This window comes from Lithobates pipiens, unplaced genomic scaffold (assembly GCF_037356315.1).
Source record: "Lithobates pipiens isolate NorthernLeopardFrog02 unplaced genomic scaffold, aLitPip1_a1.2 Scaffold_25, whole genome shotgun sequence".
Lineage (NCBI taxonomy): Eukaryota > Metazoa > Chordata > Amphibia > Anura > Ranidae > Lithobates > Lithobates pipiens.
The window spans coordinates 202,488,284-202,515,955 of NW_027507787.1; the positions used below are offsets into that span (position 1 = coordinate 202,488,284).

Here is a 27,672-nt window from a genome sequence, read left to right on the forward strand (position 1 = left end):
TTATTAGGGGGATTGGGGGAGCACCCCAGCCCTAACAGGGCCTACTACTAATTGCCCTAACACTGATTAGAGTCAAAAGTGACACCAATGTAGTGATCAGTGAAAAAACTGCAATTGGTGACACTGTGACAGGGAATGAAGGGGTTAACTGGGGGGGGGGGCAATCAGGGGATGACACCTGTACCTACATGTACTGGTGTTAGTGTAGTGTTGTGCAATTCACAGTAAGATGTTCTCTATAATCTCTCTGGAACAAAAGAATCCCAGGGAGGGAGATAACATCACTTCCCCTGTCTGTGTTTACACTTACAAACAGGGGAAGCATTTTCATTCACCAGAACCCATCAGCAGGCCCAGGCCAGAAATCATTGGCCTGGACCTGAAGAGTGATCGGTTCTGCTACGAATCCAATTGCCGCAGGTACGGTGGCTATTAGGAATATATTTAAAAGAGAAGTTGGGCTTTTTTTTTCAAAAATCATACTTACCTAGGTGCTGTACCCTGCTGGCTCTAAGACTGGGAACCGAGCAAACAAATACTGCTCATCCCTCCGTTCTCAGAGAGCTGGTGACTGTCAGTTACTGCTCTCTACTCCGCTCCCATCCTCCCCACCCATGCTCACTGGACTATGGAGGGGGTGGGAGCAGCCAGCTTAGGCTCTCAGCGGCATGCAGAGAATCTGAGCCAGGTGCGGATCCAGGCATTTGGGCGGATCTCAACATTATTGTTGCAATCTTGCCTTAGCCTGGATTGGCTCTGTGATCTCAACTGACAGCGGATTTCAGACCGATGTCTGCTGAAAACGGGTCACAGAAGTGCAGAACAAACTGCACTCCTGTGATCCACAGGAGAAGTACAACCAAATGAGTGTTGGCTGTACTTCTCCTTTAAGTGAAAGTTTTTGTGCTCGGAGTTCATCTTTAAGTACTTACACACATTATTTCTATCACAGTTTGGCCCTGTTTGATGGCCCATGGCAGAATCATTATATCCTTCCAGAGGGATTATCACTCTGGATTTGGCAGAATAAGTAATTTCCCTGAAAATCTGTTTTCTGAATTCACAGACATAATTCTTTTCTTACCGGACTCTGACTGGGAGGCAATTTCCTTCTTCACAGAGCTGCTCGCCTGCGAGGGTTTCTTCCGAATAATGGACATGAGGGACCTGGGGGGAGTTGGGGAACAGAGGGTGAGTCGGTGTCACAAAACCCCCCCATAATTCCCAACACAGCACATATATACCATCAATCACCTGACATGGGGGCACTACATCCCTCATACACATCACTTTTTAAGGAGGGTATACCTGTTTTCTTTTTTCAAACTGCGGGTGGATTGACTTCAGTAAAACCAGCCTGCATATAGACGGATTGAAATTAGCCAGGCTCCTGCCGAGACGGCCAAAATTTGAACCATCTACGGCTGGCTTAAGTCTGTTCAAAAATGTGTATTCCAACTGTCAGCCTGCAGTTCTGCTTAAAGTGTTACTAAACCCAGAACCCTGCATTCACGATATCTAGTCTCCCACAGTACACAGAAGATGGAAATGCAATTATTTTAGTAAATATAAATGGCTAAATACCTTTTCTCATCAGCAGTATATAGGAGTCTTGGGACTTATATCAATGTCTGGTTAAAGCCTGTAGATGGAGTTTTCATTCTCCTCTGATTGTCCTATGAGGCTGTAGGACCCCTGACCCTCTGTCTGGACAGTGCTGTTTGGCCCTGTGCTGATCACATGCACTCTCCCAATACTCTGTACTATCAGCACAGATGGATTGGGGATCGTGGAAGAAGGGGAGGATCAGAGAAGGCAGGATCAAACAGCCTTTTTACACAATGTAGAAGATTAATCCCTTAGGTTCCACAGTAAGTATAACAAGCATGCTTTACTGCATATACAGGCTGATTTTACTGCTGTGGGTTTAGTAAAACATTTTAAATAAGATAAAAGACTATTCTGAGGTACTACCCCTTTCATCATACAGGCACCATCACAGCCAAGAAATTTCTAATGGTGACGGATTTATTTCTGTACATGAAGAAGACAGTCTTACCGGATAGGGTTGGCCGGCAGAGGAGGCGGGAGAGGTGGCGGCGGTGGCGGAGGAGGAGGAGGCGGATTCTCAGCTTGATGTACTCGTTTCTGGAGCTCTTGCACTGCTCAGAAAAAGACAATGAGTCATGACCAACAACACTAAAGGCGACCAGATCTTTCCTGTACTGCATTTAGACTGCGGATCCCACTACCCCAACAGGTTCATACATATCCGCCTAATCCAAACTTACTCCAAAAACTTGCCTACCCATGAATTGATCTTATCCAGCCTTATGACAAAGAAAGCCGGTTGGTCCTATTCAAGCTGCTGCTGTACTAAGCACTCCTCCTGAAAGTAACGTCATATCAATCCTCTGGCTTCAATCACTGCATTATTGTACTGGATTAATGAACCAAAATGCTAAAACCAAATGATCAGCATGACCGCAATTCTAGTTGTATTTTCACAAGCAGTGATAAGCAGTACCAGGCCTTGTATTCTGTCATGGCAGGTGCCCTTTAACAGCTTCAGAATTATTATTATTATACAGGATTTAAATAGCACCGTCGTTTTACGCAGCGCTTTACAACTTGAGGGTAGACAGTACAAATACAATACACTTTAATACAGTTGGAATCAAAGGGCTCTGCTTGTTAGAGCTTACAGTCGATAAGGGAGGGTCAGGAGATACAAAAAGGCAATAACTATGGGGGATAAGCTCACGGTGAAAAGAAATGTAGAGTTGTTAGGTGGGAGTCAGATAGGCTTCTCTGAAGAGATGCGTTTTCAGGGATCTTCTGAAAGTAAACAAAGTAGGGGAATAGACCGACAGATTGGGGTATAGCATTCCAAAGGATGGGAGAGGCTCAGAAGAAGTCCTGGGAGGCAAGCATGGGATGATATGCTAGAGAGCAGGTCTTGGGAGGAGCGAAGCGAACAAGTTGGTTGGCATTTTGAGACCAGGTTAGTGATGTAGCTGGGGTCCAGGTTGTGGATGGCTTTGTAAGTTATTGTTAGTATTTTGAATTTAATTTATTGGCTTAGTGGCGGCCAATGGAGGGATTGGCTGGGAGGGGTAGCAGACGCCGAGTGGATTGTAAGGTGGATGAGCCTTGCAGAATTCCATGTACTAGTGTTTATCATCTCAGTGAGAGGTTTCTGGATTAAGACATTATTTATAAGAAATTTCTCCATCACAAACCAGGAGGTAAAAATATACTGGGAGACTTTAAATACAGCAACCTCAGCACAGCGCCAATGTGATCCCGCCAACAAAAGACAATTTTTTTTTTTCTGCCGTCATCGTTCTATTGTTGTCCTCTCACAACCTGACATGCAAGGACTCCTATTATTAAGCCCATGTTATTGGTAGAAAGTGTCAGTGAACTACGAATACAGCCTGATGCATAGCAAGCTGTATTCAAAAGCTACTACCCTTGATACAGTTTGACCTAATCTGGTGTCAAAGCTTGTTGCGGTTAAGAAAAAAAAACACAGTGGAGTGCAGCTTACATGTTTGCAAGTCTGCAGGGGATAAGGCAGATCCTTAAAAGGTGTACACCCGCGGCCGCCCCTTACATAAGGTTGTCTGCAACAGTGTAATTTATACCAACATCACATGTACAGGGCCTCTTTATCAGGATTGCTGAAATAATGGCTGACATTTTTTAATGGTTTTGTTTAGCTTGTAAACTTGTAATAATAAAACTGGTGAAAAATGAGGAACACAGATGGAAAAAGGCAAAATAATGGAAGAATAATGAAAAACGAGTCCCTGTTTAGTAATGTTATATTACGCCAGAGGGGATTTCTGTTATGCTCTTGTGGTGAAAAACACACACACCCTACTAAAATCTACTGAACTTAGCTGAAAATGTGCCCTGGAGCAACTCCTTGAGGAGCAGAGTCCATGGGAACGTTTGTTCTCAGAAAACGAGATGGTGGAAACTCCCGAAATTCTAGTTTATATCCTAAAGACACAGTGGAAATGACCCATCTGTCCTGAATTTCCTCTTGCCAGACTTCTGAGTATTACAGAAGTCTTCCCCCCACTCTGGCTCTTCATAATGAGGCTTTAGTATTCTGCTTTGCAGATTTCCAGCCCCAGGTCTTTTTCTGTGCCCTGGCCTGACCCTGAGCTTTCCTCTAGAGTCTGATGGTGGAGGCCGACACCCAGTGGGGGACTAAGTTGGGGGCGGGCCGCCCCGGGTGCCACACATTGGGGGGGTGTCAGGCCAGCGCCCTCCGCTCCGCAACTGAAGAGAAGACAGCGCCGTGCCTCGGGTTCGCAGCCCACACAGAAAGAGCCCGAGGCACTGGCAGTGGGCGGCATTGCAGGGGGGAGGTGCGAGCAGCACCTGAGTGGAGTGACACCTGTCGGCTTAGTGATCTGGGACCGGGTGCAACAATCCCCTTCTCTCTGTGGTCAAGTCGCGCCGTTCTGATCAGTCTCGGCAGCGGCTGTCACTCACAGTGAAGCCGCCTCCCCCTCCTCCTGCATGCACAGCACTGTGTAGATGTAAAGGAGGAGGGGGAGGCGGCTTTACTCTGCTCGGCTGTGAGTGACAGCTGCTGCTGAGACTGATCAGAATGGCGCAACGCGAGTCACGCGACCACAGAGAGAAGGGGATTATTGCGCCGGGTCCCAGATCACTGAGCCGTCAGGTCTCACTTCACTCGAGTGCTGTTCACACCTCCCCCCTGCAATGTCACTGCCTTGGGCTCTTCATGTGTGTTCAGGTACATTATGGGCCTGTGGGGGGAGCTGTATTGTTAGGGGGGTCTGAGCACTGTAGGGGGGTCTGTGCACTGTGGGGGGGGTCTGCACTGTGGGGGGGGGGTCTGCACTGTAGGGGGGTCTGCACTGTAGGGGGGGGGAGTCTGCACTGTAGGGGGGGTCTGCGCACTGTAGGGGGGTCTGCACTGTAGGGGGGGTCCTGTACTATAGGGGGGTCTGCACTATAGGGGGAGGGGTCTGTACAGTAGGGGAAGATTTGGCACTGTAGGGGGGTTCTGCACTGTGGGGGAGTCCTGCACTGTAGGGGAGTCCTGCACTGTAGGGGGAGGGGTCCTGCACTGTAGGGGGGTCTGTACTATAGGGGGTCTGCACTATAGGGGGAGGGGTCTGTAGAGTAGGGGAAGATTTGGCACTGTAGGGGGGTCTGCAGTGTAGGGGGTATGCACTGTAGGGGGGAGGGGTCTGCACTGTAAGGGGGTCTGTACTGTAGGGGAGGATCCTGTACTGTAGGGGGGTGATTGCACTGTAGGGGGGAGAGGTCTGTACTGTAGGAAAGTCTGTACTGTAGGGGGGTCTGCGCTGTAGGGTGGAAGGGTCTGTACTGTAGGAGGGTTTGCACTGTAGGGGAGGATTCTGTACTGTAGGGGGGGGGGGGTCTGCGCTGTAGGGTGGAGGGGTCTGTACTGTAGGAGGGTCTGCACTGTAGGGGGGTCTGTACTGTAGGGGGTTCTACACTGTAGATGGGGGGTCTGTACGGTAGGGAGGTCTGCACTGTAGGGGGTCTGTGTAACATGCAGGGGTCCAGAGCTGTGAGGGGCTGTGTAATGTAAAGGGGTGCAGGGTGCTGTGTAATGTAAAGGGGTCCAGAGGTACAAGGGCTGTGTGATGTAAAGGGGTCCAGAGGTGCAGGGAGCTGTGTAATGTAAAGGGGTCCAGAGGTGCAGGGAGCTGTGTAATGTAAAGGGGTCAGGAGGTTTGGGGTACTGTGTTAGGTAAAGGGGTCCAGAGGTACAGTGGTGTGAAAAAGTGTTTGCCCCCTTCCTCATTTCCTGTTCCTTTGCATGTTTGTCACACTTAAGTGTTTCGGAACATCAAACCAATTTAAACAATAGTCAAGGACAACACAAGTAAACACAAAATGCAATTTGTAAATGAAGGTGTTTATTATTAAAGGTGAAAAAAAATCCAAACCATCATGGCCCTGTGTGAAAAAGTGATTGCCCCCTAAACCTAATAACTGGTTGGGCCACCCTTAGCAGCAACAACTGCAACCAAGCGTTTGCGATAACGTGCAATGAGGCTTTTACAGCGTCCTGGAGGAATTTTGGCCCACTCATCTTTGCAGAATTGTCCTAATTCAGTTACATTAGAGGGTTTTCGAGCATGAACGGCCTTTTTAAGGTCATACCACAACATCTCAATAGGATTCAGGTCAGGACTTTGGCTAGGCCACTCCAAAGTCTTCATTTTGTTTTTCTTCAGCCATTCGGTGGTGGACTTGCTGGTGTGTTTAGGATCATTGTCCTGCTGCAGAACCCAAGTTCGTTTCAGCTTGAGTACACGAACAGATGGTCGGACATTCTCCTTCAGGATCTCTTGGTAGACAGCAGAATTCATAGTTCCTTTTATCACGGCAAGTCTTCCAGGTCCTGAAGCAGCAAAACAGCCCCAGACCATCACACTACCACCACCATATTTTACTGTTGGTATAATGTTCTTTTTATGAAATGCAGTGTTCCTTCTACGCCAGATATACTTGGACACACACCTTCCAAAGAGTTCCACTTTTGTCTCATCGGTCCACAGAATGTTGTCCCAAAAGTCTTGGGGATCATCAAGATGTGTTGTGGAGAAATTGAGACGAGCTTTGATGTTCTTTTTGCTCAGCAGTGGTTTTCTCCTTGGAACTCTGCCATGCAGGCCATTTTTGCCCAGTCTTTTCCTGATGGTGGAGGCATGAACGCTGACCTTAACTGAGGCAAGTGAGGCCTGCAGTTCCTTGGACGTTGTTGTGGGGTCTTTTGTGACCTCTTGGATGAGTCGTCGCTGCGCTCTTGGGGTAATTTTGGGCGGCCGGCCACTCCTGGGAAGGTTCACCACTGTTCCATGTCTTCGCAATTTGTGGATAATGGCGCTCACTGTGGTTCGCTGGATTCCCAAAGCTTTGGAAATGGCTTTATAACCCTTTCCAGACTGATAGATCTCAATTACTTTCTTTCTCAATTGTTCCTGAATTTCTTTGGGTCTCGGCATGATGTGTAGCTTTTAAGGATCTTCTGGTGGACCTTACTGTGTCAAGCAGCTCCTATTTAAGTGATGCCTTGATTGTGAACAGGTGTGGCAATAATCAGGCCTGGGTGTGGCTAGAGAAATTGAACTCAGGTGTGGACAACCACAGTATTAGTATGTTTTAACAAGGGGGGCAATCACTTTTTCACACAGGGCCATGATGGTTTGGATTTTTTTTCACCTTTAATAATAAACACCTTCATTTACAAATTGCATTTTGTGTTTACTTGTGTTGTCCTTGACTATTGTTTAAATTGGTTTGATGTTCCGAAACACTTAAGTGTGACAAACATACAAAGGAACAGGAAATGAGGAAGGGGGCAAACACTTTTTCACACCACTGTACAAGGGCTGTGTAATGTAAAGGGGTCCAGAGGTGCAGGATGCTGTGTAATGTAAAGAGGTCCTTAGGTGCAAGGTCCTGTGTAATGTAAAGGGGTCCAGAGGTGCAGGGTGTTGTGTAATGTAAAGGGGTCCAGAGGTGCAGGGTGCTGTGTAATGTAAAGGGGTCCAGAGGTGCAGGGTGCTGTGTAATGTAAAGGGGTCCAGAGGTGCAGGGTGATGTGTAATGTAAAGGGGTCCAGAGGTGCAGGGTGATGTGTAATGTAAAGGGGTCCAGAGGTGCAGGGTGATGTGTAATGTAAAGGGGTCCAGAGGTGCAGGGTGATGTGTAATTTAAAGGGGTCCAGAGGTGCAGTTGTGGAGAGGGGTACACAGTAGTGACAAAAAGATATTGAAGGATGCAGAGGTATGCAGGGGGCACAGTGGGGTGTTTTTACATTTTAAGGTGGGGGGTGCCAGATATAGGATCCGCCCTGGGTGCCAAATGCTCTAGGTACGCCCCTGCTATCACCACTGCCTAGAGGCGGATGCCCTTGGCACAGGGGAAATAGTCAGTTTAAATGAAGGATGTTTATACGTTCTCTTGACTGGCAAAAGAGTACTCTTCCCAAATCCTCCCCAAATAGTCGATCCCCATGAAAAGGGAAACGAGTCAGAATCCTTTTGCAAGCTGCTTTGGCTGACCAATTTTTTAACCACAGGGTCCTAAGCATGTGTATTAGCACAAGCGCAATGCGGGATGCCTGGTAAATAGAATCTTTCATGGAGTCTATGGCAACACATAACATCTTTGGTAGTTCGGCCAAATCGTGGGCCTGTTGTGCAGGGACCTCTTCAAGGGCCTGTCTAAACTGGTCTCTTAGGGACTGACGGATGCCTATTGCCCCAACTGCAGGCTGGGTAACTTGTGGTAGAATTTCATATTAACCTATATATATTTTATGTTACACATATTATTCATATTATTATTGTTATTATTATATAATAGTGGTTTTACCAATATTATTATTCAGTAAGTAAAGCAACAATTATTATTCTTTAATAATTATGCTGTGTTTTCCATAGATGTAGAAAGATTTCATTTTAAATGTTGAACTATATATGACCTCTCTGCTCCGTTTAGATGACCTCTCTGCTTCCTTCTCATATTTTTTATAAGATAAAAGTTTACTGGGTGAAAGTTCATTAGGATAGTTCATTGTTTTAGTTTTTAAGTAAGCGCTAATTAGAAACGAAAACACTTGACAGCAGATAAATCACAAGAGATAAGATAAGAACATCTTGTACAGGGGGTTTAGAAATAATTAGGTGGAATATGGGAAAGTTATGTACAATACATTAAAGTTTAACAAGGTCAAACAATGGTCTGCTTGAGCCCTCATTAAAACTGTTAAAATACACTGAATAGGGGAAATTATATATATTTTGTGTTGAGTGTTAATAATTAGACAATATTGAATAAGTAATTGGCTTTGTATATATGTGTGTGTTTATATATATATATATATATATATATATATATATATATATATATATATATATATAAAGTGACACAGTACTTTTACACATAGGATTATATAGTAACACATATATTGAAAGTTCATTCTCTCAAAGTCGTAAATCTGTAAATCCTTGAAGCTAGTTAAATCTTATCAAGATGAGGATGGTTTGCTGGCTACTTTCTCTACACAGGTGTTTTTAATTGGAGAAAAGCAGTTATAAATCACTAACGAACATATAGGAATTCTGGGAGTGAATACGTTTGTCTGGTTGTAGAACAGGTGTCAGATTTATAGTTAGTTACATTGACGTAGATCTTAGCGACCAATCATATCTAAGAGAGATGGTTAAGATAAGGCTTGTAAAAAGCTATATAAATGCAAGCTCTACAATTGTTAGACAGTCAAGTCAGATAGTCTATCTATCAGCGTCTATCAGATTGACTGTTTGTCTATGCAGCCCTATTGCAAGGATGGCAGATGGTCAGAACCAATAAGCAAATATCTGTCCATAACTTGTCTCCTCGTACGAGTCAAATAGACTAGACTTCTTAATTTGTTCCAGAGTGTGGTCTCCGGTGAATTTCCCTCACGAACTTGGTCGAGCTGGAACCCAAAACTCTGTAAGGGGACCAGACCACCGGTCGATCGACTGGTCCCTATCAGGTGACGGGTTCCCAAGAATTGGCAGAAAAGACCCATTCTGGTTCAAGGTGAGAACAATTCACAATTGTTTCGATTTGGTTAGAGAATAAGAATACCTATATCTATATCTAATATGCTTGCATTGTAAGAAACTGTATAAATTAGACCTGCATCTTGTACGACTTTGAACATGAACCTGTATGTTGAAGCTGTTAATAAACCTACATTGCTGAAGTCCTGCCTGGTTCGATACTTTACTATTCTACTTCAAACTGCACCTGCCAAAGAAAAAGGATTTTAATAGAAATTCCAATCTTATCAGTTGGATCTTTAAGCATTTGTGCACTGTCTACTTTACAAGTTAGACTATTATTCACACTGGAAATTACGGCGTCAACTGCTGGTACCTTCCATCTTTTGGAGAATTTCTCCTCCATGGGATAGAGTGCTGTGAATCTCTTTGGAGGGAGAAAGATGCTTATCTGGGTGATCCCATTCAGTATAAATAAGCTTTTCTAATAATGCATGTACAGGAAACGCATGAAAAGTCTGTGAAGGTTTTAAGGAACCTAAAGAAGAAACAGAATTATCAGCTGACTCTGCTAGTGGTAGCTTGAAAAAGGCACGAACCATCTGTGTAGGAGATTGTACCAGCAGTTTCTCAGTTTGCGAGGCTGAAAAAAGGTTAATCTACCGTTGTTTCCTCCGCAGAGGAGTAATTGGTTTGCCCTTCTTCCTGATCCTCTAAGGGTAACCCCTCATCCTCTACCCACTGTTCCCTTGGTAAGGGGTCTGAGGTGAGGGAGGAGGATCTAACACGTTTCCCATCCTTTTGGATAGCGGATGTAATTAAAGTCGCTAATCTTCCTTATAGGCCCTGCAGAGCGGAGGAAAACGCATTTTCAATCATGTATACAGGGGCTGAAATGCGAAAAGCAGTTTAGCCAAAGACAATGCTAATAAAGTTCAGCTTTAGTTATGTTATTGCCTGTACTGGAAATGCCTGCATCCCTTACCTGCCCCCATCGCTCTTATGTCCTGTGTGTCCGCTGCAGCTGTGAACATTCATTTCTGTCCCCAGCGCCTGCGCAAAACAGAGTGGGGACGTTGATTGATGGAGGGGGCGTGGCTTACGAGTGTGGCTAAGGCGCAACGTCGCCACGCAGGACATAAGTACACAAGGAGCAGGCGGCGCTGCTCCTTAGCCACGCCCATGAGCCACGCCCTCTCCGTCACTCAACTTTCACCCTCTGTTTTGAAATTAGCCTAGTCTGCGCACGCACGGGCGGCTGACACGCTCCTTGAGCAAGAAGGGAGGCAAGGGAGGGCTGGGTGGTAGGAAGTTTTAAAAAAAAAAAAAACACCTTCTGTGGGCAATAGAAATTCTAAATGAAAAATGTCGCTGGGTGTGGGGGGGGGGGGGATTACAAGCTTCAGTTGAACCTCCCTCGAACCAGGGGGGAAATGTTCAGGATGACAATCCCCAATGGCTATTGAGTCCACACACACGCTGTTTAGCTGGGACTTCGGAGCCGACTGAGAAGCAACGTACTAAGGTATGCATTTACGCTCTCCTCTAGTGGAGACTTTAGGCATGACAACCTTTTACTTATGCAAGGAAAAAAAGCATAGGTGGACTTTTTACAGTTCCTAGGCTTCTTCCCTTACCTTTTCCTCGCTGCAGGATACTGCTGTAACAGACAGATCCAAACTTCACCCATCACGGCAGGCTGCGATAGCAAACCTTCAAAGGACTGGGTCCCTATTATAGGGGGTCCACTGTCTCGGACCTGTATAGCACCCCTCAGGAAAACTAAGTAATGTAGCATGAACAAAAAAGTCCTGGGGTCCAGCCCTACAAAGAGGCATTACAGGCAAACCCTCATTCTTTATGTGAGGCCCAGGTACCATCCACCTTGGCCTTAGTGGCACTTTGGATGGATCCGGTCTATGGAGGCTGTTTAAATCTAGCATGGGATCCCTCCAACTTGGAGCTCTTCGGATAAAGAGATGGGGTTACCACCGCTCCAGTTAGGTCTGCTGAAACAAAAAGGTTTTTCCTCCAGGAAATGAAGGCTGGCTAATGCATATAGCAAATCAAGGTGAGTAGAAAATTCTGGACAGTCTCACTCCAAATGAAATTTCTCACGCCTTTATTAGAACACCAGGATCAAACTGCACATGTCAAAGCAAAGTAATACAGAACCAAAAACAGCTGTCTCGTTTCACACTAAACGTAGTGCTTACTCATAAGCACTACGTTTAGTGTGAAACGTGTCAGTTGTTTTTGGTTCTGAATTACTTTGCTGTGACATGTGCAGTGTGATCCTGATGTTCTAATAAAGGCATGAGAAATTTCATTTGGAGTGCGGCTGTCCACAATTTTCTACTCACCTTGATTTGGAGCTCTTCAGAGAACATCTTCACTCGTGACCAACACCTTAGACACTGGTGAAAAAACTGAGGTATTTCTGGAAGGAGGAGGAGTTATATAGGGGAGTGAACTTCCTGTATTGGGTATACCAGTGTCCATCACCTGAAGGTGTCTATATACCCATTAAGTTAATAACTATGGCTCTGTGTCCCATGATGTACGATAAAAAAGGTCTCTCGAAGGAAGAAGAGGTGAGAATGTCAGAGATGAGATGTCTCAGGGAAGAAGCGATGAGAGTGTCAGGAATGAGATGTCTCGGCAAACAAGAGGTGAGAGTGTCAGGAATGAGATCTCTCAGCGAACAAGAGGTAAAACTATCAGGAGTGATATCCCTCAAGGAAGAAGAGGTGAGAGTGTCAGGGGTGAGAACTTTCCGGGAAGAATGGAAGAAGAGCCAATATGGTCAAGGATGAGATCTCTCAGGCAAAAAGAGAAGAGACTGTCAAGGATAATGTCTCTCAAGGAATAAGAGGTAAAAATATCAGGGATGAGATATCTCAGCAAGGAAGAGAGGAGCCTGTCAAGGATGTCTCAAGGAATAAGGGGCTGGGATTTCTCAGGAAATAAGAGGTGAGTCTGTTGGGAATTATATCTCGAAGGAAGAAGAGGTGAGAATGTCAGAGATGAGATCCCTCAAGGAAGAAGAGATGAGAAAATAAATATCAGAAGGTAAACATCCACTGACATCAGAGGACCGTCTCTCATTCTCATATATAGTTGAGTCCGAGAACAATCCTACAAAGCTTAACTCCTAAACACCACGGACATCTCCTTAGTAGCTGACCTTAGGGTAAGGATGTCCTCTACTTTCCCCAGAAATACGGATGAGACCTGTGATGTGGGGCAAACAATGAGGCTCAGCCAACGCGCCTCTGTACATCTTTGTGCCATGTCAGCCTACAGGATGATTGTCCACCAACCACAAGTGAACTCCGCCTTGTGCAAAAGGGACCCTGAATCAGATGCAGAGACTTAATTAACACTAATCTTCTGACCTCAATAGAATGAAAAGTTCCAGTTTCTGTCTTTTGACAATGTCATCTTCTCATTGCCGGATAAGAGGGCGTTAAGGGGAGACTTTTCATTTTAGAAAGTTGAGATGCAACAAAAGATACAGCACTAATTACTTGTCGACTGCAATATTGCTTTCTGCTAATGAGACAACGCTTTCTCTTTAATGGAGGCGATATTGATTGCCAGAAAAAACAGAGAGCCAATATAAAGAGCAGACGAGGCACAGAGGCAGCAGGTTAATGTCTAGTTCTCATCACTCACAAATTTCCCCAAACCCTCCACCGTCCTCCTAATCCCCAGAATTACAATGTAGTGAGATCGTAACAAGGGCGGGAGACAATCACTGCCCACTGACCTGGCAATGTTGTCTGTAATTAGTCAGGAAATCTGAACAAAACATGGAGGAGAACCTGCTCAGCTATTGTTGGATTAGCCGGCCTCACCTCACCTAATCTCATTTATTTAATTGATGAGATAAATAATTATCTTATTATTATTATATAATTATTAATAAAAAATATTTTTTATTCTTAATTACTATATAATAATTATTACTAAACAATAATGTTTTAATTATTACTTATGACATTTATTATTGTCCAACTACTGTATAATTAATGTTAACTACTATAAATATACAGTTATATGATAAATATTAATTGAATATATATACATATACACACACACACACACATACATAGTGCCTTGAAGAAGTATTTATACCCCTTGAAATTTTCCTAATTTTGTCATGTTGCAACCAAAAACGTGAATGTATTTTATTGGGATTCTATGTGATAGACCAAAACAAAGTGGCACATAATTGTGAAGTGGAAGGAAAATGATAAATGGTTTTAATTTTTATTTTTTTTTACAAATATGTGAAAAGTGCAGCGTGCATTTGTGGTCAGCCCCCTTTACTCTGATAACCCCAACTAAAATCTAGTGGAACCAATTGCCTTCAGAAGTCACCTAATAAATAGAGTCCTACCTGTGTGTAATTTAATCTCAGTATAAATACAGCTGTTCTGTGAAGCCCTCAGAGGTTGTTAGAGAACCTTAGTGAACAATTAGCATCATGAAGGCCAAGGAACACACCAGACAGCTCAGGGATAAAGTTGTGGAGAAGTTTAAAGCAGGGTAAGGTTATAAAAAAATATCCCAAGCTTTGAACATCTCAGAGATGTTCAATCCATCATTTAAAAATGGAAAGCATATTGGCACAACTGCAAACCTACCAAGACATGGCCATCCACCTAAACTGGCAGGCCAGGCAATGAGACCATTAATCAGAGAAGCAGCCAAGAGGCCCATGGTAACTCTGGAGGGGCTGCAGAGTTCCACAGCTCAGGTGGGAGAATCTGTCCACAGGACAACTATTAGTCGTGCACTCCACAAATCTGACCTTTATGGAAGAGTGACAAGAAAGACATTGTTGAAAGAAAGACATAAGAAGTCCCATTTGCGAGAAGCCATATGTGGAAGAAAGTGCTCTGGTCAGATGAGGCCAAAAACAAATCTTTGGACTTGAAAGTAAAACGCTATGTGTGGTGCAAAACTAACACTGCACATCATCCTGAACACACCATCCCCACTATAAAACATGGTGGTGGAAGCATCATGTTGTGGGAATGCTTTTCTTCATCAGGGGCAGGGAAGATGGATGGAGCCAAATACAGGGCAATCTTAGAAGAAAACCTTTTAGAGTCTGCATAAGACTTGAGACGCGGCAGCGGTTCACCTTCCAGCAGGACAAAGACCCTAAACATACAGCCAGAGCTACAATGGAATGGTTTAGATCAAAGCATATGTTAGAATGGTCCAGTCAAAGTCCAGACCTTAATCCAACTGAGAATCTGTGGCAAGACTTGAAAATTGCTGTTCACAGACGCTCTCCATCCAATCTGAGAGAGCTTGAGTTATTTTGTAAAGAAGAAGAGGCAAAAATGTCACTTTCTAGATGTACAAAGCTGGTGGAGACATCCCCAAAAAGACTTGCAACTGTAATTGCAGTGAAAGGTGGTTCTACAAAGTAATGATCTCAGGGGGGCTGAATACAAATGCCCCCCACACTTTTCACATATTTATTTGTAAAAAATGTTGTAAATCATTTATCATTTTTTCTTTTACTTCACAATTATGTGCCACTTTGTGCTGGTCTATCTATCACATAAAATCCCAATAAAATACATTTACGTTTTTGGTTGTAACATTACAAACTGTGGAAAATTTTAGGGGTATGAATAATTTTTCACCTGCTGCACAATTGCTCCATGATGGTGACTCTCTGCGGGGGGGGGGGGGGGGGGGGATATATTAAACTGGTGCCACGCAGAATCTGGTACAGCTGTGCACAGTATCCAATTACCTTCCAACTTCAGCTTGTTCAATTCACACAAATGTGACTCCAAAGTCACGTGACCTGGAATGCCACATTATGACACCCAAGTCACAAGAAAGTTGCATAAAAGTACTGCAGGAACCAAAGTCGCTGTGGCTTTAAGTGTCATAGATTGGAATGGGTGCTATTGAAATCAACGGGCTGTGACTTGCCATGCAACTTTATGCGTTCAAAGTTGCATGATAAGTCGCACTAGTGTGAACAGAGCCTTAAAGTGGATGTAAACCCTATTCATGAAATTTGAGCTGGGCACATATATCGGCAGTGTTTTCTTATCTCTCCTCAAAGCCCAGAGCCCCGTGTCTTTCTCCTGCTCCTGCTCCGTTCTTATGTTATCAGCACGATAACTTCTGGCAAGTTCTCTGACATGTGATAAAACCAGGCAGAATTTTGTACCAGGGTGGATGCTATAACTAGATTAGCAGAGAGCTGGTCTGTTCACAGTACAGTTCTGCAACTCTCTGCCTCTGTGGAGAGGGGGTTTGTGCCTTTCCTCCAATCAGCTTACAGTGTATGGCAATAATCCACTCCTACAGATGAATCAGGTAGAGAAAATTCTAACAGGATGTGCACTTTCTAAACAGTATATTAAGATGAAGTGGCACAGTAGTGTAGTGGTTAGCACTCTCACCTAGCAGTAAAAAGGGTCGCTGGTTCAAATCCCAACCACAAAACTACCTGCCTGGAGTTTGCATGTTCTCCCTGTGCCTGCGTGAGTTTCCTCCGGGTACTTTGGTTTCCTCCCATGGTCCAAAGACATGCTGGTGGATTAATTGGCTTAATTGGTTAATTGGCTTCTGTCCAAAATAAATTGGCCCTAGTGTATAGGTGTGGGTTGGGGACCTTGGATTGTGGGCTCCTTGGGGGTGGGGAACGATGTGTGTGTGGAGCACTGTGTAAAAACTGACAGCGCTATATGGGTACCTTAAATAAATAATAATAATAGATGGGCATCTTGATGGGACACAATGTATAGGGATTGTGAACATGCAACCACAGTCACTCAGGTTGAGCTGGATGGACTGGTGTCTTTATTCAACCTTACCAACGATGCAACTATGAAGACCATAGATATACATGTAAAACTTATGTGGGGAGATTTGCTTCTCTGTGTATCTGAGGATGTTCACTTCACTAGGTATATGTGAGGGTTTACATCCACTTTGAGCCTTAACAATAAAACCTAGAAGCTGATTGGTTACTTTGCACAGCTGCACCAGTATAAGTAAATCTACCCCCCAAAGTATGGAAAATTAGCAGCTAGGCATCTAGGTTTTCCAGGAAAAGGGCAGCAACTGCAACCCACATGATTCTTTCACTACAAGCTTCTTTTTCGCTGGTTTCACACAGGTGTTCCACATCCCCTATGCAGAGCGGACACAGATACAGCCCTGCTGTTCTCTATGAGGTCGTTAGATGGAAATGGACCGCATGTCCATTTCCATCAGATTGTTATCCAATCTGATGTTTTTGGCAGACAGGATCTGTCCGCTGACATCTGCCGCTCCAAAGAGAGCTATGGATAGTCCAATCAGGTCCACCTGGAAAACTGACGGGCGGACCTGATCAGACAGCTCATGTGAAATATCAGGGGTCTAAACAGACCTCTGATGTTCCAATTTTGAGACAGAGCAAGGAGACTGAGAACACAGCTGTCTGCAGCCTCAGCTGTACAGAATGAATGGACAGGAATAGCTCTGTACAGAGCTTCCCCTCCATTTACAAATTGAAGCATAGTAAACACAGAATGAATAGACAGAGTCAGTGATCGTCAGGATGGATCACTGACTCTACTCATTAAGACAAGACAGGGTTCAATGCTCTCCAACCAGACAGATCCCCTAGCAGAGCTGCGGGGTGGAGAGGGGGCCAGGAGAGAGCACAGGGGCTGGGAAAGAGCTCAGGGGGGCTGGAGATCCCATGGGGGGGGGGGGGAGCACAAAAATCTGGATAGGGGGAGCAGTGGGGCAGGTTGCATATGGAGGAACCGATCTCGCCATTTCCCCCCTGCAGCCACTGAATTCCCGCTTCTCCTCCTCTCAATCCCGAAGACGGTATGTTCCTGGTGCAGCAGGATTCCGTCATCCACCTCAAATTTGTAAATAGGAAAATCTGTAAAATAATTTTTTTGATCTGCCGGCTGGCCAATCAAAACAAAAATCCATCTATGGCCAATTTTAGAGGCCACTGTACAAGTTGTGCTCTGCCCAGAAATAGTACCGCTTCCAGGACACCAGAAATTGACACAGACACTGGATGAGACATGTGAAGCCTACAGAGACATTTATGCCAAGGAAGGTGTTATGTAAAACTAATATTGGGAACCATTTTATTTCCTAAAACTCCCCTTTGCCCTCCAATCATATAAAACAAATCTCCATACCTGAGTGTTTCAGGTCTTTTACTAATGACTCTGAACTGAACAGCTTCACCTCCAGATCCTTCTTTTCCTCCTCCATTATCTCCAGCTGCTTCTTCAGACTCTGAATCTCCTTCCTAAGTCGGTCCTCTGCCAACTGATCCTCCAACTCCTTCACCTTATTATACAGAACAAGGTACAAGATTAGACATAAGGAAATTCAGTCTCCTGAAATACTCTGCACCTCTGGAGGGCACTGCTCCTTCCTCCAATTCTCGTCTCCTGAAATACTCTGCACAGATGGTGGTCACTGCTCCTTTCTCTAATTCTCCTCACCTGAAATACTTTGCACCGCTGGAGGTCACCGCTTCTTTCTTTAATTTCTCTCCTGGAATACTCTGTTCTGCTAGAGAACTCTGCTCCTTCCCCTATCTAACTCTCCTCTCCTGAAATAATCTGCTCTGTTGGATAACACTGACTCTCTTCTATATCTTACTCTCCTCTCCTAAAATGCTCTGCTCTGCTGGAGGACTCTGCTCCTTCCTCTAATACTCAACTTCTGAAATTGTTTGTGCTGCTGGAGGCACTTCTTCCTCTATAGGACTCTCCTCTCCAGAATTACTCTGAGGTGAAAGGTCTCTTTTCCTCCATATAGCCAGCTCTCCTCTCCTAAAATGCTTTGCACCTTCTTCTATTTAACTCTTCTCTCATGATATACTCTTAGCTGTGGGAGTACTCAATCTGGGGAGGCTCAGGGGTGTTTTAGATCAGAAGTTGGGTGGGGTCTCTGCAGAAGTGAATAGTCTCGGAGTGGTTGGGTCACCTTTTGCTGATGCTGGATTTGGCTTTCCTCCAGCAGTTGGGTCAGCCTGGCGTTCTCCTCCAGCGCATTCAGCATCTGCTCGCTGGGGGCGCACTCCTGCAGCAGGAGACAGCTCTGTCGCTTCAGTTTATTCTGTTCGATGATCATCTGGAAAATTTTAAAAAAATGATTGTGATCTTCATTGAAGACAATACTGAACATGTCACCACCCTGCCTCTCGACCTCATCCAATCAGAGAACACTTAGCATTCATTGAGAACATGTGAAGAGTGAGCAGCGCTTGCTGAGCAGCTGACCTCATGAATTTGCAAACAGCCGCCGTTGCTCGGCACAGGACTCAGAAGCTAGTCGAGATCACTGTAGTAGCAGTGCATACTACAATGATTTCCATATTCCATGCATACTGTAGTTACTCTGGTTACCATTGTAACTATGTAAAAATATCCATACCTGGAATTCATATTTAACTTGTGGTGTGTAAGACCTAACTAAAACTAAAAGGCCCTACAGTAGTAGATTTTTGTATGAAAGTTTGCACAAAAAATAATGTCCGTACATTCAATAACGCCTGCAGAGACTTGACGAATGTACTTGAAAAGTACCTCAAAAGTATAGAATCCAAGGATCCCAAATCTTGTCATTAATCATAATCCAATTCCGTTTTTAACGTAGTTGGATACCACCATCGTCTGGTTCCTGAATCTTGCAATTGCAATTCTCGCTGCCACAACCATGTAAGTGATCAATCTTCTGGCGTTTTTAGGGATATCAGCATCCAGTTTCTTGAAAAGTGTGATTTCCGGTGATCTGGGAATTTGTATTCCCTTCACCGACCAAATGAAATTGAAGACCCTTATTCAGAAACTGGTTACTTTGGGACATAGCCATCATATATATGGAACAAGGTGCCTGTGTGGCCACAACATCTAAAGCAATCAGAAGCTCTTAGATGCATTTTCGCTACTCTAGTAGGTACCAGATACCAGTGTTCTATAGTTGGATTCTATTAGTGAACTATTAATACATATATTTTGGACAAGTCATTAGCTAATTCCTGTCTGTCCGATAACTCTAACGTGATGCCGAGATCTTTTTCTCAGTTTTACATATACAGTATGTTAGTTTATGCTCTAGATTCGTTAAGAGATTATATACTGTATGATAAAGTTGTGACTCTTGGGCGAGTCTCCGGTTTTACAGGAGACCTCGAACAACATCAGTGACAAGGGACAGGCAGAACCTTCAAGTTTGGTATGGAGAAATAATGCAATTTGGCTGTATTAGAACAGTTCAGTTAAACGTAATAGTAATTTGTTTTGATAGTGTCCCAAAGTACAGAAGTCGTTACCAATTTAAAAAAAATTCCCTTTTTGGAGGATTCCTTTATTTTTTCACCACTGACCACTTCCCACCCGGCCAATGCACATATACAGCCGGGTGGGAGCCATCCACTTCTGATAGGACGTTCAGGAACGTCCTTCAGAAGGAGCGGGATCGCGCCCGCGCAGCGGCGCGATCCCGATGTGCTCGTGTCACCCGGACACGGCGCATCTCAGATCAGCAGGAGGGCTCTGTGATTGGCCCTCCTGATCACATGACGGCCGTGTCCAATCACGGCCGTCATGTGATGTAAACAAACAGCCGGTTGCTAGGCAATCGGCTCCTCCTCTCCTCACACAGAAGTCATCGCTGAGGAGAGGAGAGCAGATCGCTGCAGCCGGCTGATGATCAGTGAGTATGGGCTGTTTTTTACAGCTTTTTACTCACTGATCACCAGCATAGTGTAACCACACATCACACCACACAGTATAAACGCAATGTCCCCACATATGTCCCCAAAACATACATGTCCCCAAATAATAAAAACACATGTCCCTAATAATAAAAACATGTCCCCCACATATGTCCCACTAAAATCACATGTCCCAATGATTATCTGCACACATATGTACATGATCATTTGCGTACATATGTCCGTGATCACACAAACCAATTATTATACACTTAACGGAATTTTTTTTTTACCAAAAACATGTAGCAGAATACATTTTGGCTTAAATTTATGACAAAATTCGATTTTATTGGATTTCTTTTAAAATAGAAAAAAGAAAATATCGTTTTTTTTCAAAATTTCCACTTTTTTTGCGCTTATATCGCATAAAATAAAAAACAGAGTCGTGAATAAATACCACCAAAATAAAGCTCTATTTGTGCGAACAAAATGATAAAAATTTCATTTGGATACAGTGTAGCATGACCGCGCAATTGTCACTGAAAGCGCTAGACCGATGAAAGCTGAAAATTGGGCTGGGAAGCAAGGGGGCGAAAGTGCCCTGTATTGTAGTGGTTAAGGAGGGCATCTAAAGCAATAATAGCAAGCAAATACGATAGCGTAGGGAGCAAGATTGGAGGTTGTAGCTTATTGAGAATCCACATTAAGGCCTTGATGGATCCAAGGGAACACAAAAGGGCTTCTCGAGAAACCGACTGAGGAGAAGGTCCTCTTACCGTAGGATAAGCTACCTGTGCTATCTGAGCTGTGTGAAAGTGTGGAGTCCTAATCCTCCAAAAAACTTTGGTGTGAATATTGTCAGCCTATTCACATAGGGTTTTCTATGGCCTAAACAAAATGGATAATTTTATTTTGTAGCCGTAGTATGCTCCCCTTTTGGGACCACTATGGGAAGTGCTCTAAATAAGGAAAGCAGTCTGGGTAATATATTAATTTTAACAAAATGAATCTTCCACACCAAGAAAGAGACAAGCTCGACCATCTGTCCAGGTCGGCTATAAGTTGTTTCATAAGAGATGGATCATTTTTGGAGTATACAGTTTCTAAGGATGGGTTCAAGTTAATCCCCAAATAAGGAATAGACTTAACAGTCTACGAAAAAAATTCTAAATTGCTACACAACAGACTGACAATGGATTGCGGCAAGCGAACATTCAAGGCTATGGTTTTATACTGGTTCAATGATAAGCCCGAAAGTTTTGAGAACTTATGTACTAATTGTAGTAAGTTGGGTATTGCTGTATTTGGAGATGAGGGTCTTAGGTAAGTATTGTGGGGGAGCTGCATACAGAAGGTTTTTTTAAAACCTTTACAATCACTTTAATGTAAATGTTTGCTGGAAGTATCTAAGACTGTACAGCAGTGTAAAAAGTGTTAGAGAAATCTATGTTTTAACATGCGGTCACTCCTCTCTTGTACCTCCTATGTATATACGGTTTTAAGTTATTTGGATTTGACCAGACATTCTTTCATTTTTACCGACACTGTACTTCTAGGACACTCTAGACCGCAAATGAAGATGTGTCTCTCAAAAGGTGCAGCAGTGACTCTGGCCTTGTGTCTTACCTCATGGGCCAGTTTCTCTGCTCTCTCACGCAGATCCTTCTCCATTTCTAGGCTGTTCTGTAGATCTTCATATTCCTCCACCGCCAGGACAGACACTGCAGGAAAACAGACAACTTTCACACAATCATGAACACTGTACTTTGGAGCGTGGCACTCATCCCCTGCACATGGCTATACTGATACCTATGTCCCTATGGTTGATGGTATTTTATATCAAAAGGCTACAGACATACAAAGAACAAAACAAAACAAAAAAGCAGCAATTTTGGATTGATTTTACAAGGATCTTATAAAATCCAAAAAAGAATGACACTTTGATGAATTCAAAAGCTGGCAAGTTTATTGCTCCAGACAAATGGACAATCTCCTCCTGTGACTTCCTGCTATACGCGTTTCACCCACAAAAGGGGCTTAATTGCACAGGTCCATTTTTGAATCTTATGCAGTACAGCCGGGCTCTTTTTGCTGAATGTATTTAGCATACAGGGAATAGGACGAGCCTCGGCCTAGCATTTGGAGACCTGACTGATGGACTTGGGAAATACATATCCTGTTTGTCTGAGATGTTACCTCCACCATTAGACAACATTCAAGATAAAAAGAAATATGGTGATGTCTGCCCTCCTCTCAAGCCTGAGAATTTGGACCTCCTGCCGGTGATCCCTCTAGTGATAACCATAGAGCTATATGGGGGAATCAGAATCCTCTTCCTTCTGCTGGTGATTTTACTACAAAAAGATCTATTGTAAGGGAATCAGAACCTTCTTCCTTCTGCTAGTGATCCCTCTACATAAAGATCTATTATAGGGGAATCAGAATCCTCTTCCTTCTGCTAGTGATTCCACTACATAGAGATCTATTATAGTGGAATCGGAACCTTCTTCCTTCTGCTAGTGATGCCACTACATAGAGCTCTACTATGGGGGAATCAGAACCTTCTTCCTTCTGCTGGTGATTTTACTACATAAAAGATCTATTGTAGGGGAATCAGAATCCTCTTCCTTCTGCTAGTGATGCCACTGCATAGAGATCTACTATAGGGGAATCAGAACCTTCTTCTTTCTGTTGGTGATCCCACTACATAAAGATCTATTATATTAGAATTGGAACCTCCTTCTGGTGATTTCCCAACATAGAGCTCCATTATTGGGGAATCAGAACCTTCTTCCTCCTGTTGGTGATCCCACTACATAAAGATCTATTATAGGGGAATTAGAACCTCCTTCTGGTGATCCCACAACATAGTGATCTATTATTGGGGAATCAGAACCTTCTTCTTTCTGCTGGTGATCCCACTAAAGAACAATATAGAGGAATCAGGATATTTTTCCTCCAGTTGGTGACCCCCCTACAGAAAGATAGGAGAAGCTGGACCTCCTTCTGGTTAGCTTGCTAGTGATATACCCTAAAATTCAAATTTCTTTCCCCACTGTTCTAAACATTGTTATCATTGTGCAATCATAACATGTGTATAAAGCTTGCTGGAATTGCAGCGCCGCAAAATGGCTAGATGGGGGGAAGGCGGAGGGTCCAAGGTCCACACTCAACAATGCAGACAAGGAGGATAATGAACAGGGAAATTAGGAGGGTCGTTATAATTCCTCATCACGCCTGCAATCAACTCTGAAAAGCCAAACATGAGAGGTGGGCAGGAAGTGGCCAATCTCCAGAAAAAAAAACAATAACACCCTCCTCCCTCCGATGGCTGCGAGGCCACGGAGTGCGCTGTGAAAGCAGCTTCTATCACTTCTGAAAATTTCGGGGCTTGCTGGCTGAAATGTGCAGCAATTAGCCTAAGTTTCTAATCCTATTAGCCAATGAGCTGCTCCAGAGTCCAACCACAAACAGCTCACCCCCCCCCCCCTCCCCGGCCAACGCAGCAAAAACACAGTCATTATAATCAGAGGCCATTGCGAGCTGCCAGCGCCTCTCCTTTCCCAACGCAGTGCATTAATATTCATGCCACTTTTTCTTCAAAGGACTTTAATTGCTAATCAAAAGCCGGCAATTATTGAGGCAGAAATTCAGCATGGCAGAAGAGACGTGTTAGCAAACAAGTCAAAAGTGTCATCCAAGCAATGCCAAGTGTTTAACTGCAGCAGAAACATGCCAACAGGTTGACGAGTCCTGCCCTTTTTACCAAAACCACCGAGCCAACTACAAAGTCAGGGCATGAAGGATGGTATACACAAATATACAAGGAAAGGAAGGGGAAAACAAGAGTTATATACTAATAGCATGGAAATCTCATTATTGTGGGAGGGGCAAAGACACAAAACTACTGCGGGAAATCTCAGCATTGTGGGAGGGGCAGAGACACAAAACTACTGCAGGACATATCCCCATTGTGGGAGGGGCAGAGACACAAACTACTGCAGGACATATCCCCATTGTGGGAGGGGCAGAGACACAAAACTACTGCAGGACATATCCCCATTGTGGGAGGGGCAGAGACACAAAACTACTGCAGGACATATCCCCATTGTGGGAGGGGCAGAGACACAAAACTACTGCAGGACATATACCCATTGTGGGAGGGGCAGAGACACAAACTACTGCAGGACATATACCCATTGTGGGAGGGGCAGAGACACAAATTACTGCAGGACATAGCCCCATTGTCGGAGGGGCAGAGACACAAAACTACTGCAGGAAATCTTACCTTTGTGGGAGGGGCAGAGGCACAAACTACTGTGGGAAATCTCACAATTTGAGCCTGAGAAAGATGCTAGTAGGCAAATTAACCCAATGCTATTAAATAAAAAAAATCATATGATCTTACCTCTGTTGTACTTTTCTAAAAGCTTACGCTGGTCAAAAACTTCTTTGGTCAGCATGACATTTTCTTTTTTGGTAGCATTCACCTAAAAAAAAAAAAAAACAGATTTAAAACAACATGAGCCATGGCATCGGTGTGTGGGACCCAATTCCTCGGTATGAGACACTGTGTGGTCACGTGGGGCTTCCTTGGTACGAGGCAGTGTACAGTGGTGTGGGGTCTGTTTCTCAGTATGAGGCACTGCAGTGGGGCTCTCTATGGAACATAGTGTACACTGTAGAAGTCATCGCATTGGTGTGAGGCCCATTTCTTGGAATAATATTATGGACTGGAGGAGTCACTATGGAGGGAAGCGATCAGGATGGAGGGGAGGATGCCTCTTAATTAAATAAAATGCTGCAATTTTAAATATATTTTCTCTCACTTTTGTCCTACCTACACTATATTACCAAAATTATTTGGCCGCCTGTCTTTACACACATATGAACTTTAATGGCATCCCCTCCGTAGGGTTCAATAATAAGTTGGCCCACCCTTTGCAGCTATAACAGCTTCAACTCTTCTTGGAAGAATGTCCACAAGGTTTAGGAGTGTGTCTATGCGAATGTTCGACTATTCTTCCAGAAGCGAATTTATGAGGTCAGGCACTGATGTGGACGAGAAGGCCAGGCTCCCAGTCTCCGCTCTAATTCACCCCAAACGTGTTCTATCAGGTTAAGGTGCAGGACAGACAAGTTCCTCCACCCCAAACTTGCTTATCAATGTCTTTATGGACCTGTAAAAGCACTGTTGTACATTACCATGTACAACAGTTAACACCCCCGGCGGTATTCCCGAGTCGGGCTCGGGGTGGAAGTTTTGTACCAAAAGCGGTAACCCCGAGCCAGACTCGGGACTGCATCGCTGAATGCAGGAGGAGATTACTTACCTTGTTCCCTGGATCCAGCGATGTCCCCCTGCTGTACGATCAGCTCGTCCCCCGCCGGATCTATCACGGAGCCGATCCCCGTTCCCTGCGAGCATTGCGACGCACGGGGATGGAGATCAGCGCCAAATTCAAAAAAGTAAAACACACAGTGTACAATTAGTATAATGTAATCTTACAGATTACATTGCTGTATGTAATTATTTCACATCCCCTTTGTCCCTAGTGGTCTGTCCAGTGTCCTACATGCAGTTTTATATTCTAAAAACTGTTCTTTATGCCTGGAAACTGGAGATTGTCCATAGCAACCAAAACTGTCCCTTTACATCAAAAATGATTTTAGACCAGCTAGAAAACAGCGATAATAAATTAGAATCAGTCGCAGAATTGAGGGATATCGATTTGTGGGGAGATCCGTCATCAAATACTGAAAAGTAATGACAGTGACAATTCTGCAACTGAGCAAATTTCAGTGTTTTTGATTTGATTACATTATTGAATCATTTTTATTATTGTTATATTATTATTTGGTACAATTATTTATAGTTATTTATTATATTATAATTTATGATTTCATTTTTCAAACTTTATCATACCCCGGATGTCTGCTAGACTCTGGTTTGAACAGATTTAAGAGAGTTATTCCTAAGAATTACAGGACTACAATATAAAATGCCAAATTTTCATGCAAAATAATGGTACCGCTTTTCGCACCTAAAATCCGAAATAATCGTACCGCCAGGGAGGTTAAAGGACACAGAATTCTTTATAATGACAGAAAATGCGAATTACCTAATATTCCACGTGTACATGAATGAATATGGAAGAGCCAAGTACATAGCTCCCAACTGTCCCTGATTTGGAGCAATATCCCGCTGTCCCTCATTTTGGTCTGATCCATATAGTCACATCTAAAATGCACTCTTTATCTTTCAAAATTGTTTCCCAGAGCTAAACCTTTCATCCAAATTCTAAATTGGTGCATTTGTAAATTTAAAAGCCAATATAAAGGCATAGGAGTCGTAAAAAAGTCCTTGTGGATTTAATTAACCTTTTTTTGATTAATTCTCCTTTAAGGGGGTGTGTCCTATGCCTACATACGTTTGCAGGTAGGTGTCCCGCTTTCCTATCTCAAAATGTTGGGAGGTATGCAAGTACGGTGTATAATTATCATAGGACTTCCATATACAGCACCTCTTCTATGAGGTCCACAAGTTGGGATCGCAGCTCCTCCAGCTCTAGAGAGACGGCCTTCTTCTCCTCCTGGGCAGACAGGACCTGTTCATGGAGACCTGTGATAGAAGATTATTATTACAAAGCTGCCAGGAGCTTGGAGTGGTGGTACTTCATGACCCAATCTAACAAGGGGGGACTAATCATCATGTGTAGAGCATCGCCCATCATGCCATGCATGCCCTGTTGTCCCCTTTTGCCCAGAGTAGAGGATGGCATTGGTGGGGAGTATGTTCAGAAGTTCAATTTTGTGGCCTGAAGTTGTTTAAATAATTCTGGGTTTAAAGGGTTATCCAAGATCGACCAACGTGACAGGTATTTTGGGTTCCTTCTATTAAAGAAGTCCAGCCAAAGCTCATCTGGGTGTACTTCTCCTGTGGATGACAGGAGTGCAATTCGTTTTGCACACCTGTGACCCGTTTTCAGCAGACAACAGTCCGCCGTCGGCTGATGTCACAGAACCAGTCCAGGCTCAGGAAAGATCCACCCAAGAGCCTGGACTGGCACCCGGCTCAGCCTCTCAGCTCCCACCCCCTCCACAGCCCAGAGCTCCAGTGAGCATGGGGGGTTCAGAGTGTAGAGACCATGACTGAGAGTCACCAGCTCTCTGCTCAGGGAGCTGTGAAAACCAAACTATCGGTGGTGTTTGATCGTTAGGTTCTCAGTGTTAGAGCCAGCAGGGGACTGATGCTGCATCCACCTAGGTAAGTAGGATTCCAAAATAAAATGAATCCCATACTTCTTTTTTAAATCTCTGATGCCACCTTCAGGGAAACCCATTTCCCTGAAGGTGGGT

The 27,672-nt window shown here is 44.0% G+C and overlaps 1 protein-coding gene across 6 annotated transcripts in view; it reads right to left on the minus strand.

The window, feature by feature from the left end:
• Positions 1 to 27,672, minus strand: part of SHTN1 (shootin 1) — a 169,524-nt gene that overhangs the window by 52,402 nt on the left and 89,450 nt on the right. For all 6 annotated transcript variants that reach the window (XM_077455441.1, XM_077455440.1, XM_077455437.1 and 3 more), the window contains 7 exons: positions 26,838 to 26,935; positions 24,722 to 24,803; positions 21,940 to 22,034; positions 18,582 to 18,728; positions 17,783 to 17,936; positions 2,060 to 2,162; positions 1,085 to 1,167 (listed from right to left, as the gene is read on the minus strand). In XM_077455441.1, the coding sequence (XP_077311567.1) occupies positions 1,085 to 1,167; positions 2,060 to 2,162; positions 17,783 to 17,936; positions 18,582 to 18,728; positions 21,940 to 22,034; positions 24,722 to 24,803; positions 26,838 to 26,935 (762 nt within the window). The remainder of the gene's footprint in view (positions 1 to 1,084; positions 1,168 to 2,059; positions 2,163 to 17,782; positions 17,937 to 18,581; positions 18,729 to 21,939; positions 22,035 to 24,721; positions 24,804 to 26,837; positions 26,936 to 27,672) is intronic.